Raw genomic sequence first — 18,578 nt, 5'->3', positions numbered from 1 at the left:
ATGCGCCAATCTCGCCGTCCTTTCCCAGGTGCCCCCTCCCACTTTACAAAGGAAAGGCACAACTTTCCTCTTACTGGGATCAGTGAGGGACAAGCGAAAATACTGGTGTCAAAGCAGCAATCAAAGCAGCTTGCCTAGCCCCCACACCCCTACGCCAACCCAGCTCGTCAGGAGATACACTGCTAAAGAGATGTGTTTAATAAGCATTCATTAAAATTTTTAACAGATCTGCTAATTTTACTAACTGTAAACTACTAATCATGAGGGCAGGTACAGTGGCTCACACCTGTAATCCCAGCACCTTGAGAGGCCGAGGTGGGTGGATCACGAGGTCAGGAGTTTGAGACCAGCCTGACCAACATGGTGAAACCCCCGTCTCTACTAAAAATACAAAAATTAGCCAGGAGTGGTGGCATATGCCTGTAATCCCAGTTACTCAGGAGGCTGAGGCAGGAGAATCAGGAGAATCGCCTGAACCTGGGAGGCGGAGGTTGCAGTGAGCCAAGATTGTGCCACTGCACTCCAGCCTGAGCCACAAAGCGAGACCCCATCTCAAAGAAAAAAACAAAAAAAAAAAAAAAAAAGAGAGAGAGAGAAAATAAAACCCTAGATTCCTTATCGAAATCCTTCAGAGTAAAGTAAATTTTCTAGCCGTAATCGTGGTTTATGGCTCTAGACTTACCAGCCACACTATCAGGAGGCTTACAGTGCTGAGTATCTCTCCTTGCTTTCCCCAGATGTTATAACACATTTAGTCCTCACAACAACCTTCCAACGATGATACTACTGCTTCCATTTGACCAAAGAGGAAATCGAAGTACAGCCATGTTCAGCAGTTTACCCAAGGCCACGCAAATGAAGAGTCAGACCAGGATTAAAATCCAGGCAGTCTGACTCTGGTGTTGGTCTCTAAACCACTACACCCTATTTAATCTCCAAGTCTTATATGGTCAGGCTTACATTCTTTTTTTTTGTTTTTTTTTTAAGATGGAGTTTCACTCTTGTTGCCCAGGCTAGAGTGCAATGGTGCGATCTCACCTCACCGCAACCTCTGCCTCCCGGGTTCAAGCAATTCTCCTGCCTCAGCCTCCAAGCAGCTGGGACTACAGGCACGCACCACCACACCCGGCTAATTTTGTATTTTTAGTAGAGACGGGGTTTCTCCATGTTGGTCACGCTGGTCTCGAACGCCTGACCTCAGGTGATCTGCCTGCCTCAGCCCCCCAAAGTGCTGGGATTACACCGTGCCCAGCCAAGCTTACATTCTTATCTGTATTTCTACTGAGTTCAAGTGTGATCATAAATATCAAGATGTTTTCTGTGTATAATTAGTAAGGAATAGCGTCCTTGAACTTGACTACTTCATAGATCCCGCATTTCCTAATATGAGTCACTCAGTATTTTCAGGAAACATTTTCCTTATCTTTTTCTTCTGCTAATAAATTATTGTCCTTCATATTAGGACCACACACAGAACTGTTAGGATATTTCAAAATCATGATCCTATGGCTAAGGAAAACTGTCCAAGTTATACATTCCAACAAAAAGTTCAATCTGCTTAGAAAAAGTGCCAACGAAGCACCTTTCCCTTCATGCTTTTGGGCCCACTTCCCACACAGCACTGCAGTAACCCTTCTATGCTTAGATGTGTGCTGTGATTTTTACCAGGTAATTGCCAGTATATTCTGCTAGGCACATCCAAGCAGGACTGTGCCTGATACCCCTGCAGATCCTCACACCTAAACTGGTACCGAGCACACAGTTCAATAAATACTTACTGAACTCAAGTCTAATTCATTATTTCACTCCACAAAATTCTCTTTCAATCTATCACATATCTTTTGATTATTCACACATGATACACAAGAAATAGATTGTTTATAAACTAGAATGTTTATAAAAATGCTTGCAGATTACAACAAAATCCAATTAAAAATGGGCAAAGTACTTAAATAGACATTTCTTCAAAGAAGATATAAAAATGGCCAATAAGCAGATGAAAAGATGCTTAATATCAGTCATTAGGGAAATGGAAATCCAAATCACAGCGAGACATCATCTCACACCCATTAGGATGGCTACTATCAAAAATATGAAAGATAAGTATTGGCAAGGATATGGAGAAATTGGAAATCTTATGCACTATTGATGTAGTCACTATAGAAAACTGTATGGCAGCTCCTCAAAAAGTTAAAAATAGAACTACTATATGATCCAACAATCCACTCCTGCGCATTACCCAAAGGAAAGGAAATCAGCATGTTGCAGAGGTGCTGGCAAACCCACGTTCAGTGTAGCACTATTCACAACAGCCAAGATATGGAATAAAAATAAGTGTCCACCAACACAAGAACGGGGAAACAACATGTGGTGCATACACACCATGGAATACTATTTACCCTTACGAAAGAATGAGCGTTTTCCATTTGAGGCAACATGGGTGAGCTTGGAGGACACCAAGTGAAATAAGCCAGGCAAAGATAAATATCGCACATTCTCATTCACATGGAAAAGCTAAAAGAGTTGAGCTCATTAAAGTAGATAGCAGAATAGTGGTTATTAGAGCTAGGTAAGGAGAATAGCTAGGTGGGAATAGCTAAAGATTGGCTAATGGATATAAAAGTCCCACTAGATAAGAGGAAAAAGCTCTAGTGTTCTATATATAGCACTGTAGGGTGACTATAGTAAATAATATTTTATTGTATATTTTCAAATAGCTAGAAGAATAGATTTCAAATGATCCCAACACAAAGAAATAATAAATGTCTGAGGTGATGTGTATGCTAATTGTGCTGATGAACACAACACATGTGTACATTACAAATTGTGCACAGGTATTGATGTACCACACTGTACTCAATAAATATATAGAATTGTATCCATTAAAAATAATAAAAGCAAAAAACAAAAAGTAGATAAACATATTTTCACTGACAGCTTATGTCATCCAATTTCCCTACCTGCGGTTTCCTGCCCATGGCAAGTGTTCAGTTCAGCCAGAAGCTGGTTAAAATCATCCTGATGGGCAATCCAGTTGTCCTGAAAATATCAAAGAAATGAATGAGAGGTAAGCCTGTAGTTTACTTACACTGACTGAGATGATATATTTTAGAATCAAGGAAATCCAGTGGTTAAGAAATTTTAAATGTTTTACCAAAATGTTATTTGATAAATTTAAGTGGATTCAAGAAATAATATAAAGTTAAAATGCTCTTTATCCAGGTCAGTATTAAAAAGCGGCTTCCTGGAAGCTTAAGGCCTGATTTCAAAAGTGAATGACTATCAATCAAGTCAATCTATAGTAAAGAATCAACAGGCAACCTGTGTGCTAAATGTTGAAGTAAAACACAATGAAATTACTGTTTTTTCTCACTAGGGGAAATTCCATCGTTCAAAGGACAAGAACCATGAGAGACACAGAAATGCTCTTCTTTGCTCAGTAGAAATTAAAATATTCTAATTACTTGCATCAACTCCAATTTTACAAAACTCTTGAGGAAGGGGAGGACGAAGGACCTCAAGTCCCCTGAATCAATGAGCATCCATTTGTAAGGTGGTTACCTAATAAGTTCATTATTTTATAAGAGAATGAAGATCTCCCAAACCAGTGGGAAGCAGGGTTTCAATGTAGGAATCTGCCTAATCACATTCTTACGCATTTTTAAGAATACTTAAGGTAAAGCAATACGGAATAGGTTTACTGGGCAATACTTCTTCTAAGAAAATAAGTATATCTGTGTTATCTCTCCCTCAACAACTACATTTGAAATCAACCTTATATAAACTCTTTCTTTAGTGGCTAAAAATTTTAGCTCTGCCAATCCACTACTCAGAGATACTGAACTAACCAAAGTAATTCAATTTACCTAAAGTAATTCCCCAGATTTCCTACCAGATTCTGTTGGCTGCAAAAACTGAGGAAGAAAACTTCCAGTTTAGATACTTTGCAAAAGGGAACAATGATACTAAAAATGAAAAGCACGGTAGGCCACGGACTTCGAGTTACAGTGCCACTCATTCAAAGTGTCAGTGTTCAAGAGGAAATGTGAATAAAATGAAATGCTGCACCAACAGTCAGAAACAGATGAATCAATCAACTGACTGGACTAAAATTTGTAGATTTATAAGACTAAAGTCAATTATGCAAAGACACCCAGGAGGCACACTGCTGCTCACTTCATGATTGATGGTAGCTCCGAGTCCCAGGTGGTTATTTTTCACTTGAACTTTAATATGATCTGTAGCTCCTTGCTCCTGAGCCCCTAAACCCTGTGGAGATTAAACACAAAGAGAGTTAGAACATGCCTCTCACTGACACTCAGAAGCAGAGCACTGCTACAAAACTAACAGATGCCCATGGCAGGTGTTCTGAACTGATGATTCTCTCCATTAAATACTTTCACAAAACAACACGGGGGAGGACTCTAAGTCCTCTGTATCAATCAGCACTTATCTGTAAGATTTTCCAGGTAAGGGAAGATCAAGTGCAAAGACCCTGGGTGGGAAAAACTCAGTGTACTGGGAAACCTCAGAGGCACCCGGGTGGCTTCCGCAAACGAAGGAATGAAGGAAATAGGATGACGAGGGGCTAGATCTCACATAACCTATGGGAGGAATTTGGATTTTATTTTAAATACAATGGAAAACCACTAGTCTTTTAAGAATGACATGATCTAATTTCCATATTTTAAAACATCATTTTGGCTGCTGTATAGCAAATGGCCAGAAGAGAAAAAGGAGGGAGGAAGGGAGGCAGCTGAGAGTCTAACGAGTCAATGAGTGCAACTGATGGCAGTGGCTGAAGCAGAACACTGCCCTACATGGAGAAGAACTGATGACTGGGGGTGCAGGAGGTGAGAGGGTGGAGGCACCAAGCATGACTCTCAGGTTTCTGGCTTGTGTAAGTGGCAGATGGTACCACGTATGAAAAATGGGGAAAACGTGGGAAAAATATATTTGGGGGAATCAAGAGTTTTATAATAGAAATGATACCCTTGAGATGCTTACTCAAGTGGAAATATCAAGTAGGCTACTGAATTTACAAATCTAGAGCTCAGAGGACAGAACTGGACTAGATACAGAAAAATGACAGTTCCCAGACTTTAGCTAATCCAAAGTGTTGCAAGGGAATGAACGAGATCACCGGAGCAGAGTGCAAAAAAGGGCCTGAGGTTGAGCCTCAAGGAGCTCTAATAATCAAAAGTCTACAGAAAGAACAGACAGCAATGAATTTAGGAGTGGCAAGTGAGGTTAAAAGGAAGAACAGAAGAGACAACAGCACTCTGGAGGCCGAGACAGAAGTATTTCAAGGAGAGGAGTCAATTACATCCAGCACCACTGAGGACTGAAATAATATGAGAACAAAACAAGGCGCCACTGGATTGGCACTTAAAGATCACTAATAACCTCAACAAGAACCATTGAAGTATAGAGATATCAGCAGAAGCTCTACTGGAGTCACAAACAAATGGAAAGGGAAAAAAGCATGTAGCCCTAGTTGCACAATCTACAAAAGATGCTAAGCATGGCAGCTTAAATGATAGACAGTTGACACTTATGTTCAATCCTAACTTATCATCATAAGGTCACAACAATTTTTGATTTTGGATCAAATCACTTACTGATCCAAAGCATAAGTTTCTTCCAGTCTCCTAAGAAGGAAGTTTTCCCCTAATTTCGAATCTCTTTTCATAGCTCAGATTTTTTTCTGCTTTTCTCCAAAATACCTTTCCTTTAGACCACCCCATCTTCTCTAGCATCCTCTGGCCAAACTTGGAATCGTCATTACTCCAGGCAGTGTTCTGAGGATCCACAGCCCACTTCTGCTTCCGCCGACCTAGAAATGAAAAAGCATCTCATCAGCAATGCACTACCTTTCAGACCTGGAAAATACCACACAAACATACACATGCATAACTTTGTGTATTTTACGTATGTTTGTAAAATATGACATACATTACAATACAGAAATTAATTCAACCCTCAATAGAATGTTAACAGACTGGATCATTTATCCTGGTTTCCCTAATAAATGTACATTCTAGACATATAAGTTGACCTCTTAAGATCAAAATTGAAATATTCCCTCATAATGTGGCAAAGCAAATACTCAATACACTGGAGCTGCGCCTTCCATACTCCACCATCAGCACAACTGAAAGCACCTGTGGACACCAGCGTCCTCATCACCATCAGCAGTGGGAGCGGCAGCAGTTACAGCTTCCACTGCCATGCGTTACTACATAGAAAATGATATGCAATACCAAGGATGCACTTAAAATAATAAATGCCAATTGTTCAACCTGAGACTTGCTCCAAACGCTGTACATAATAAAGATTCACAGTAACCCAACGAGGGTGGATCGTACCATCGTCGCTGGCAGATATGAAAATCTGAGGCTTAGAGAAAGAAATCTGCCCAACATCCCCAAGCAAAACCCAGACCCTTTAAACCAACCTTGGTCCTACTGACTTCAAAGCTTATGTTCTTAACCCACAACACAGAATAGTCATTACACTCTTGGGGAGAGGTAACTGTACCCGCCACACATGTGACCTACAGAAAATAACAACTCTATCCCTCTCACAGAGATGCCCTGAAGCCCTCTGACTCCCCTTTGAACTTCTAGAATCACTTACCTGTTTCTTAACATCCACTGTATTAGAGCTATTTACATCCACCTTTCGGGTTTCCCATTAGACCATCATGTCCTTTGGGCTCATATTCATGTCTTTTTTCTGAGGCTTCATTGTAAGAAATAAAAAAATCACTGTGCCCACAGCAGGCACTCGATAAATATGTGAATGGAATAAATGAGTAAACATGAAGAATGGGAAGAGGGAAGAAAGGAGGAAAGAAGAGGGAGAGGAAAAAGGAAGGACGGAGTATAACCGAATTAAGGGAGCTGCTTTGAATCTCATCAAAGCAACTTTTGTTAATGCATATAAATTACTGATCATTATGAACTCAAGTTTATCACTGTAGTTTTAAGGAAAATTATGGCAAAAATAAAGAACTCCAAAGGTTCAAAGAACAAGAATATGAAACCCAAAAGTAGACTGTGGCCAAATGAGAAATTTGGAGGTGTCATTACCATTTATCTGCCACATCAATATAAGCACATTGTCTCACCATCAACACAACCCCTCCTACCTTGCCCATCTCATCACATAATTAAAAAATAACACAACCCCCTGGCAAAGGGGCTCACTGTGCCACACATAAAATCAATAGAGGCCCATAACTATGCACCCTCCAGCAAAAATAGGAAACCCTTTACAAATACACAGGCAGAAAAAAGGCCACCTAACAAAGCAAAACAAGCTGGGCTCGAATTTGTAGTGTTTTGCAGAAAAAAAAAAGGTGACCCAAAAATGTTCCATCTAAGTTACCACTTCACTTATCTTGGCAAATACTCAGCATAACACTGCGTCTGCTAATGAACAACACACCAGAGAGAAGCCTGTTAGCCAGTATTCTATATGCAAGCTGGCATCAGGGTGTCAGAGTTCATGTGTCTACGCAGTGCTTGCCAGGGTTCTTTGACTAGGGTTTGTATGAAGGAGACAGTTTTGAGAATAAGCTCACACTCTGCAATAAGAACTGCACACGCTTCATGTTACATACTTATATAAAACAAACGATAATGCCTACACGAGAAATTAGCTATTCGAGGTCAGTTCCTCTCCCCCCGGGAAATGGCAGTTAGCTTCAATCAATGGGATCACACCAGTGTTTCCAACTAAGGATGTTAAAAGGGAGGGGGGGGCAGTTTCCCATTGAAAATGAGTAACACTGGGTTAAACAAAATACTGAAGAATCTCCTGGAAACTTTACTATGCAAATGTGCAGATCCTCTTAGGGGAGGCCAGAGCAGGCCTACCATGCTTCCCAGACTTACTTGACCAGAACCTTGCTTCCCTGGAACATTTCCTGGCTCTAATGCCACGCAAGTTTCCAGGTGTGGAAAATCATGGTAAGGAAAACACTGCCTCTGAGCTCTTCCAATTGGCTCACCTTTTACAAGTCCTTTGTCATTCTCATGCCACAGTCTGTTCTGTGCTCAGATCTCAGCTTTGTTCACTAACACAGCAGGCCTGACTGCTATCCTTTGAAAGGCCTGTTTATAACAGGGAACCCAAGGGTTCCCACCATTCGCAGAACTGATAAGAGTGGCTCATTGTTCCTGTTTATACAAATGATATGGTTTATGCTGAATGCCTGCTTTCCTTCTGGGAGCCTGGAATTTTGGTATGTGCCAGGTAGAGGGTGTCTATGTGACCAGCCCCCAGGAAATCCCTGGCACTGAGTCTCTCACTAGCTTCCCTGGTGGGCAACATTCCACATTTGCTGTCAGAACTCACTACTGGAGGAATTAAGCGTGTCATGTGTGACTCCCTGGGGGAAGGCTCTGGAAGCTTGATGCCTGCCTTACTCTGGACTTTGTCCCATGCATCTTTTCCTTCTGTCGGCTTTGTTCTGCATCCTTTTGCTGTAATAATCTTAGCAGTGAGTGCGACTACATGCTGAGTCCTGTGACTGAATCCCCCAACACATCCCGCTGAATCTCGGGATGATCTTGAGGACCCTTGACATGATCTGGAATAGCAGCGTTTACAGCATGGCGCTGGACTTCAGGTAGAATGCCCTGAATCTGCAGAATCACTATCTGGGATGTATTTAACCATCCTCTAGCAGGTACTCCTATGTGGAGATCTAACTGTAAATGGATCTGTCAGGATACTTTTGGGCAAATCCAATAAAAACCATCCACACAACAGCTCAATACCACATGACTTATGCTAGGATCCCACTTACTCTAAAGGGCGTGTTGAGTTCCAAGAGCCAGGAGCAGAAGTTTTAAACAATCTCTCAAAATTCAGAGGTTGATCAGAAGGAGCGAATTGTTACACTAAATTAAATTTGGCCTGAGGAGGCCTCCGGACTTGAGTCCTTTCATAAGGAACTACAACCTATGTTAGAATTTAAGCGAAGCGAAAGCCTATCGTAGGAGTATACTCTTTCAACATATAACTGAGTCTCAATCCTTTACAGCAGCTGAGCAGCAATCACAGGCAGCCAGCTGATTCAAATAAGGCAAATCAGAGCAGTAACCCTAACCAAGTTGTCTCTGTACCTCACTTCCATTTACTGTCCATAAATACTGCCTGACAGCATAGGCTTGGAGTTCTTATAACCTGTTCTAGTTCTGAAGGTTGCCTAGTTCTTGAATCATTTTTTGCTCAAACTGTTTAATTTGTCTAAGGTTTTTCTTCTTAACAACACCAATTCTAAATATCTAATTACAGAAGATGCTATACCCATTTGGCAAATTATGAAAAAAAAAAAAACACAGAACGTTACATATTATGACAAGGATTTGACAATTTGGAATAACGTTGGGAAAGGAGAACTGAAAACACTCTCTTGAAATCATGCAATCTGAATTATGGATGTCTACAAATAGCATTTTACACCTCTCTACTTCAGATTTTTCCAACTATGTTCATGTTCACCATCGCATTGATTTAAGGCCACCTGGAGATAAAGATAGTAAGAGAAGATTTTAGTGGCCTCACAAACACCAATCAAAGGAACAGACATAAATGAACAGCAGAATTAGGGCCAGAGTCGCCAAGTGCATGCCGAATTGAGCAAACATCAAATACGAAAACCAGAAGAGATCTTAGCTATCTAGGCTCTAATCCTGACTCCTCATTTTTTACCGGTGAAAAAATAGAACCCACGGGTTCAGTCTAAAACATACTCATTTCTATGGGTCTCCGCTGGTCTTACTGGCAAGAATATAAAGATACAGAGATAGCTGGATCAATTTTGCCATTTTCTAGCTCAATGACTAGGGGCAAATTATTTTCCTTTGAACGTCAATTTCTGCCCCTGTAAAACCGGGATGGTGACTGACCCATTTTGTTTTGTGCTCCTAGTCCTCCGTCCTCTTAGAAAAAAAAGAGTGCTAACAGCATTTATTTCACAAAATCCCTGTGCTGGTCTGGTTGATCTGTTAAATAAGCTGTTTCTGTTCATTGCTCCCGATACAACTCACAAGCAGGACCCGCTTTTCAAGATCAAAGCACGACTGCCATCTGGTGGCAAGCGACCTCAGCTGCAGGCACAATTCAGAGGTGCAGCAGCCTCTCCAGAGACAGGGCTTTCACCGGCTCCACAAAGTGAAGGTAAACGTCAAAGGTGAACAGGCAGGACCGGGCGCTGCGGCCAACAAGATCAAAAACGCCGACCTCATTTAGAATTACGCATTAGGCCTGCACTCCCCCGCTAAGTGGCTGACGTCCCATATTTGAGACTTCTAACTCCTTTGCTTTTCTTTTTCTCGGTCAATGTGATTACAGTTTGAAGTGATCCTTCTGCTCAACCTTCTCTTTTTAACCTGCGGAAGCTGAGGTCCGGGGGCAGTGAAGCAACCAGTCCGGGTCCCCACAAAGGGCGGCGGCGGGGCCAGTCCCGGGACCCGGTGTTCTGACCCACTTCGCGCGCGCCCCAGGGTGACTGTGACGAAGGCGTCTCCGGGAGACACTCGCGGTCTTTCTCACTACCAGACCCGCGGCCAACTTTCGGAGAGCTCTGCCGCGAGCAGGACAAGCAGAGCCAGGCTCGGCTCCCCGGTCCCCCGACCCCATGCGCCAGGCGCGCCTGGAACCCACGCTCCCAGTCACTCGGGACTGCCGTGCGGGTCACCCGGCATCTTCACCGACGCGCCCGGGTCGGGGCTCTGCTTCCGACACTCACGCTCAGCCAGCATAGACATGTCGGAGAGCCTGTGATACCGCGGCCTCTGGACCTGGGTGACTGCGGCCACTGGGCGGGCAGGAGACTCCAGGAGAATCCGGACGAGCGTAACTCCCTCGCAGGCTGACTGCTGCGGACGGGGCGCGTGCTGGTGACGTCAGTAGCGCGCGACTCGCTCCTCGAGCACGCGGCGGTGATAGGGCGGAGCAGGGCGGGGCAACCTGGGGCGGTGACGGGACAACCAGGGGCTGAGGGGGCGGTGGCCGCCCGGCGGGAGGTGGAGAAAGGAGTACGTATTCGCTCATTGGCTGGAGGGAGTGTGCGTACTAAGTGATTGGATGTCAGTAAAGCCCGCCTGGGCGTGTCTGCCGCGGAGCACGCGCTCACGTGGGTTACCTGTAGGGTCTCCACCCGGAAGCCGTAGGTACGGGCAAGGAGGGTAGTGGAAAGACGTGACCTGCCCTGAAGCAGCTCAGCCTCACGGGGAAAAGAAATGTGTAAAGAGCTGAAGTTAGGGTCATCAATGCTGTATGGACAAGGAGTTTGAAAAACTTGGCTGGAGGGGAGGACTTTGTGCTGTATTGTCCCATCTCTTCTTCATACCCTACCTCTGCTTTCTGAAATAAACAGATGGATGATGGATGGATGGATGGATGGATGGATGGATGGATGGATGGATGGATAATAGATAGATATATGGGTAGATATTAGATACCAGATAGATAGATAGATGTTAGATACTAGATAGATAGATAGATAATTAGATACCAGAAGATAGGTCTGCTATCTATCGGTTTTTGTGTGGGACTAGATAGATAGATAGATAGATAGATAGATAGATAGATATTAGATACCAGATAGATAGATAGATATTAGATACCAGAAGATAGGTCTGCTATCTATTTATCGGTTTTTGTATGGGACCCGATAGATAGATATAGATAGATAGACAGATAGATAGAGATGATAGATGGATATTAGATACCAGAAGATAGATCTGCTATCTATCGGTTTTTGTGTGGGACCCAAACTTAAACAGGTAACTAGTTCTGGGGAAAATGGTATCTCTTTAAATAATGGTATGCCTTCAACAAGGCAAAGATTTTATTTATTTTCTCCACCACAGTGCACACATTGGAACGTTGCCTTTATCATATCCATTTCTGTATTCGTACCAGCACCTCGCAAAATAGTGTGAGTATGGTAAGGCTCCATAGATGTTTGCAATATTTAATTAAAGTGTCCCTGTCTCCAGGGGAGTTCTAATAAGATCCTAGCGATAACACTTTTAAGTATGGTAGACACATGTTTTTGGATGAGTGACTCTCCAGTAAACTTCGGGTGACAGTGCACACAGAAGCCTTTCCTACATAAAAGGAAGATAAAAAGAGACAACTCAGATGACAAGAAAAGCAACTGAAGGACTAGATTCTTGTTTACAATGAAATTCTCCCTTTAACTAGGAATCTGTACGAAAAAGGTAAACTCTAGTTTCTTAAAAGTTAGAAGAAACACAAAAGGATGCTTATAGCTATCAGTGAATACTCGGGGGTGAGGGGAGGCAAGTGAATGGAATCTTCCCAGCCAAGGCAGGGAAACTGTGATGTTGTGACATAGGGAACAAGGTTAAAAGTAGGGCATTGGACTCAGGTAGGCAGGATCACAAAAATCTTAGGATAATTAGCAGATCTATTTGATTATGCCAGAGAGAGTGGAAGGTAGATATATAGAAGGAAGAACACTGAATTGGTCGGGAAATCAGTGTATTTCAAGCACCTCCTGTGTTGGTGTGTTATTTCAGAAGGGTGATTTTGTCTCTAAGATGGTCAGAAAGATTGAAGCAGACATTTATGGCCTGTTGCCATGGTTCAGGTGGTAAATGGTTGAGTTATCGTTGGATCTTGTGTTACAATGAGGTGTCTCCTGGAAATGCTCAGTTAGAGGCCACAGAGGAATATTGTAGAAGGGACTCTGCCTTTTGGTGAATGCAGGATGGTTTCCAAATTTTGTTTCAACCCCAGCATTCTGTATGGCTATGAAATATTAATGGAGATCATCTACTGAAAAAGAATATTATTAAGTTTGGGATTTTAAAAAAATTACAGAATCTTGTTTGTGTTTTAAATGGCCAGCTGGGAGTGGAAATTGCACTTGTGAAAAGAAGGTGATCCAATGTAACCCATTCTATCTTGTCCTTCAGTCTCTTAGCAGGCTCCCTTGGGCAATGCTTCACAAACATGACTGTGCATGCCAATCACCCAGAGATCATGTTAAAATGCACATCTGGTTGAGGAGGCCTAGGGTGAGTCTGAGATTCTGCCTTTTTTTTTTTTTTTTTTAAGACAGGGCCTCACTGTGTTGCCCATGCTGAAGCGTAATTATATAACCATGGCTCACTGCAGCCTCCACCTCTCTGACTTAAGCAATCCTCCCACCTGAGTGTCCTGGGTAGCTATGACTACGGGCATGTGCTACAACATCCAGCTAAATTTTTTTATTTTTATTTTTTGTGGAGATAGGATCCTCCTATGTTTCCCAGGCTGGTCTCAAATTCCTGGGCTAAAGTAATCCTTCCACCTCAGCTCCCAAAGTTTCAGGATTACAGGCGTGAGCCAGATTCTGCATTTCTAACAAGTTCTTTTTTTTTTTTTTTTTTTTTTTTTTTTTTTTTTTTTTTTTTTTGAGACGGAGTCTTGCTCTGCCACCCAGGCTGGAGTGCAGTGGCCGGATCTCAGCTCACTGCAAGCTCCGCCTCCCGGGTTTACGCCATTCTCCTGCCTCAGCCTCCCGAGTAGCTGGGACTACAGGCGCCCGCCTCGTCGCCCGGCTAGTTTTTTGTATTTTTTTTAAGTAGAGACAGGGTTTCACCGTATTAGCCAGGATGGTCTCGATCTCCTGACCTCGTGATCCGCCCGTCTCGGCCTCCCAAAGTGCTGGGATTACAGGCTTGAGCCACCGCGCCCGGCCTCTAACAAGTTCTAAAGATGTGGATACCAATGTTCCACAGACCTTTCTTTGCATAACGGTCCATGACATGAGCAAAGGTATGAATGGACTCAAGGGTAAAGTAGGTTCTCTTTTTTTTTTTTTTTTTTCCTACTCAGGTAGTTGGTTCTCCCAAGTACTTAGTTCTGCTGGTGTAGCCAGAAAATGGCTAAACAATAGATAAACACTCATTAATTTATCTATTGTTTGGCTGCTTTCTGGCTACACCAGCAAAACTAAGTACTTGGGAGAGACTATGTGGCCCCCAAAACCTAATATGTTTACTGTCTGATCCTTTAAGAAAACTTTCGCTGGCCCCTGAATTAATTTCAAAAACATGATGCTCAGTGGAAGAAGTACATGGTATATGATTCCATTTATATGAAATTCTAGAATAGGCAACACTAATCAGCACGTAGGACAGATTTGAGTGATCCAGGCCAGAAGCCATTCTGTACAACAGAAAAAGCCAGAAGATGTACGAAGAGAAGAAGACTGAGATAATGAGGGGTAGGTCTCCCAAAGGCAGGGCGTCAGAGGGAACTAGCAGCTTCTGCTGAGGCTCTGGAGAGGCCCTGGGGCCCCAGCGAACTTGCCTTCAGAGCCTGGCTGCACTCTTGGTCCTGCACTCCCTGTGAGGTCCAATTATTTGTCTTTTTTCCTCCCATGGTTCATTTAGCTGAGAACCATATTTCCTTTTCATACTTCTAATATACTTCCCATTACATAAGGTAAGCCAAGTGAGTGTTGGTTCTTACAAGCAGAAAAGCGAAATACACATGAGAAAGTGCTTAAGATACGTAAAGAGGAAATAAATCTCTAGGACACCAAGTTGTACCAATGGTTTGATCATTCATAGTTCATTTAATATCAGTAATTAAAAAATACATATTAAAGTCTAAAAGGTAATACTCTAATTCTTAACTGAAAACCATTTCTAGTTGGTAAGGTTATGGGTTATTGTTTGATCTTCCTAATGCTTTTTTTTTTTTTTTTTGGTACATTTTTCTTCTGGAAGTGAGTCATATTTTCCTGCATCTTTCACACCTGGTAACCTTTTTGTTTTACATCTGACATTGTGAATGTTACTTTATTGGGGGCTGAAGGCATTTGTATTCCTTTAAATATTTTGTTCTGGGATACATTTCCCTTGGGGAAAATGTGGCCTTTGCAAGCCTTTTGTGTAAGCTTTGCTAGATGGGCCCACAATAGTCTTTAAGTTTAGTTATAATCTGGTCCCACTATTAAAGCAGCACCCTACCGAAGATTCTGCTTGATGCTCCATGTGTTTAGAAATTATTTCCACTGGGGACACGCAAATTGCTTTTGGCTCTGTGCGAGCTCTGGGGATTTTTCTGCCTGCTTGTCTCTGGTGGTTCTTTCCCACTAGTTTCCTCCAGTGCAAGTGCTGCTAAATCTTCATTTGAAGACTTGAGGAGACCCTTCTGCAAATATCTGGAGTTTCCCTTGGTATAGTTCTCTTCTCTCTGACACTCGGCCCCAAGAATCCTAGATTTCTAGGATTTTTGTTCCCTAGCTCAGTGAGACCTCCAGGTTCTGTCTGAGTTCCTTCTCCCTGTGCTGCAGCCTATAAACTCTTCAGGCCGGAAATGAGGGCTATCAAAGGGCTCACCTCCTTTATTACCAAATTGTTAGAATTGCAGTTCTTCACTGCCTTTTGCTGAACATCTCAAAACCATTGTTTTGTCTGTTTTTCCCAGCTTTGTAGTGAAGATGAAAGGGTAAATCCAGTTTCTTTACTCCGTCATGGCCGGAAGCAGAAATTCCTAATACTCTTTGACTATTTCAAATGATCTACAATTTGTATACTAGCTGTGAGTACTTACAAAAGTCAAGTATTCAAAAAGTGGAATCATTCTAGCTGTCACTGGCAAATTAGAACTGTAAAGGGTTTAAGTCAACAAACCAAATTTTGCCTTTAAATTGAAACCACCTTTGCAAAAATTGTCACAGTGAGAAGATTATGACAAGGAAAGAGACCTGACCTAACCAACTCCATCTTGCCTTTCATCTCCAGGCTGCCCGTGTTCGTTCCTGGGGGTAGGCTGAACTAACTTTGGGAGGAATTTAGTTTATAGTTTAATTTTAAAACATGGATGCTAACAGCCCCTCCCTGAAACAACCCCACCATGGCTCAGGTGTAATGCAGCCAGAGGCCACAAGACTACTAACGTCCCTATTTGCTCCTATAGATAACATTACTATTATAAAACCTAAGGTTGGTATTTTATAATACACCAAAACATTCTGCATTCTGATGGATCCACTGGAGCCACCCAGGCCAGTAAACTGGCTCATCTGGTCTTGTGGCCCCCCACCCAAGAAGTGGCTCATGCAAGAGGAGAGCTTCGACTACCTATGATTTCATCCCCAACCCAACCAATCAGCACTCCCCATTCCCTAGCCCCCTGCCTGCCAAACTATTGTATAAAAATTTCAGTATCTGAATTTTTGGGACAGCTTATTTGAGTAATAATAAAACTCCAGTCTCCCATTTAGCTGGCTCTGTCTGTATTAAACCTTCTATTGCAATTCCCCTGTCTTGATAAACCAGGTCTACCTGGGTATCCTGCAAGAGAAAACCATCAGGCAGTTACAGAATCAATTTTTTTTTCAGTGATGACAAATAAACCTGAAATGACATGATGCAGAAAAATAAAGTATCATGTGCTCTGAACGACTGCTGCTGGAAAAAAAAACTAAATATTTGAAAGAGCATCTTGAATTTTAGTAGATTTGTGTATATTGTAGATGTTGGGGGAGGCAGGGTAAAGGAAGAGGAGAGCATTTTTTTCATGTATTCAAAGCTAATTCTGCCACTGGTATTTGCTGTAGGTCTCTCCTGCACCCTTCCCCTGCCAACATTTTGGGTTATTTCTCTAATTTGCCTAAAGAAAACTGATGCAGCCTGTGGCATCTTTTTGTGTGTGAGCATCCCAAAAAACTGTCACCATGACCTTGGCTCTTGACCAGTCCACTTTTTCTTTGACTGGACCATCTCCATTTCTTGGTAGCCATTGCTTTGATTGTGCTTTGTCTTCAGGATTGTAGTGGTAAAGCTGTGGTTTATCTCCTGTTTCAATTCTTCAAAGAAGTGCTTCAGGATCTTGATTCCACTTGTTTAGAATTTCCACTGAAAGCTCTGCTCTTGTCTGCAGCTGATCTGGGTATAATAGTTCTGGCACCCATTGAATGGAAAGATTGCTCAACTCTAATTTTTCAGTCAGAGTTGTATACACTGAACCAATTGCGATGTCTATGGTTTAGCTATTGTTTCTCCTGTAAATAATTAGCCCTCTTCAATTAGTGCATGAATGAGCTTACTTTTTTCCTTGCAAATTAATGTGGATGGTCTACCACTGCAGGCGTAATTTTTAACATCGTCTTGTTCTTTCTTAAAGTAAGTTATCCAGTTGTAAACTGCTTATTTCTTTGGGACATTGTCCCTGTAAACTTTGTATAAAGTATCAGTGATTTCACCATTCCACCCAAGCTTCACCACAAATTTGGTGTTTGTTCTTGCTTCAATTTTAGCAGAATTCAGGTTGCTCTGAAAGGGGCTCTTTCAAACTGATGTCTTAGTGCCTCAAACTAGATCATGTTCACACATGTTATAACAAGTTATTACAAGTATATTTTAGTGCAAAAAATTTGAAATCCATGCCTAATATGACTTTTCCACAAACTTTTGGAAGACCACTCCTATGCTTATGCATACACTCCCCAAATGTATCAATCCAGTTGCTATTGCCCAAAGAACAGAAGGCTCATCACTCCATGGAGGGTTTTTCCTGCAGCCCCTGAGACTTTTCACTTTCTCTGACAATCCTATTGTCATGTCGTAAAAGGCCTGCCCACTTAGTCCAACACACTAGAAATGGATGATTGATAACAAGTGTATTTACCCATCCCCTGGGGGCAAAGTCTCAGATTTTGTGAGGTTGTTTGCCCCTGCAGTCTGCTTTAAACTCAACTTTCTGTTGCTTGTGTCTCTGGGTCAGAAGAATTTGTCAGTGATAGTGTTTTTGTTAAAGTCTTATGCCCAATTAATGCCAACTCAGGGCTCTCATCCCCTAGGGCTCCTGTAAGCATTTTTCTTGTCTTCTCTTGCAGTTTCTATATATTATAGAAGTTCAAAGAAGACAGACTCTAGCCAAGAGCAGTGTGAAGAAAAGAAGGCTCTATATTGATCGCAGTCCAGGGATGCCTTCTGGCTTCCTGGCAGCAATTCCGGCCTGAGATTCCTTCTCTGTCATACTTCCTGTCAATGTTGTATGATATCAAGCTGTAGCCATCTCAAAAGGACTGTGAATACCTGTAAATCCCAACCATCAAAAATCACACCGAGGAATCCAAATTAGCATTATTATGTCAAAAGAAAAATCTGATTTCCCCACTGTCTTATAACTGCTTTCTTTATTGTCCTAAACAAGCCTTCCCTAACCCTTGAGTGAGACAGTGACACTTTAGTTTCTTATATTCTAAAATGTTTTCAGGGACAGCTGATGGCAGAGGAGAGGGCAGTGGGGATAGGCAGGGAGACAGATAGCTGCACAAGGAAGGTATAGGGACGAGGTGGGAGTCAAGATGATGAAAGGAGAGAGGGATGATGACTAATTTAGTCACCCATTTGAGAGGATCTCCAGACTTGCACTGCTGGCTAAGGACCCCTATCCTAAGTGAGAAAGCATTATATCAGGCAGGGGCTCTACCCTGGTGGTTATGGGTGGACATTCTGGAGTCATCTAAGGAGGCTTCCTGAGCCTCACTGTTGGCTCTCCCTGACCCGTTCTAAAGCTTTCTTTCT

General features: G+C 42.3%; 1 protein-coding gene and 1 long non-coding RNA gene across 2 annotated transcripts in view; one reads left to right on the top strand and one right to left on the bottom strand.

Moving 5' to 3' along the window:
• Positions 1-10,921, bottom strand: part of PINX1 (PIN2 (TERF1) interacting telomerase inhibitor 1) — a 75,062-nt gene extending 64,141 nt beyond the window's left edge. The window contains exons 1-4 of the mRNA XM_010376648.1: positions 10,766-10,921; positions 5,727-5,836; positions 4,177-4,269; positions 2,961-3,039 (exon numbers count right to left, since the gene is read on the bottom strand). Coding sequence (XP_010374950.1) covers positions 2,961-3,039; positions 4,177-4,269; positions 5,727-5,836; positions 10,766-10,784 — 301 coding nt within the window. The 5' untranslated portion in view covers positions 10,785-10,921. The remainder of the gene's footprint in view (positions 1-2,960; positions 3,040-4,176; positions 4,270-5,726; positions 5,837-10,765) is intronic.
• Positions 10,922-11,053: 132 nt separating this feature from the next.
• On the top strand, positions 11,054-18,173 carry LOC104672793. The gene is made up of 3 exons (XR_749445.1): positions 11,054-11,105; positions 12,966-13,067; positions 17,885-18,173. It is a non-coding gene; the product is annotated as an uncharacterized LOC104672793 (long non-coding RNA).
• Positions 18,174-18,578: the final 405 nt, after the last annotated feature.

The sequence above is a fragment of the Rhinopithecus roxellana genome, chromosome 9 (genome assembly GCF_007565055.1).
Source record: "Rhinopithecus roxellana isolate Shanxi Qingling chromosome 9, ASM756505v1, whole genome shotgun sequence".
Lineage (NCBI taxonomy): Eukaryota > Metazoa > Chordata > Mammalia > Primates > Cercopithecidae > Rhinopithecus > Rhinopithecus roxellana.
This window is presented reverse-complemented; position numbering and strand designations above follow the sequence as displayed.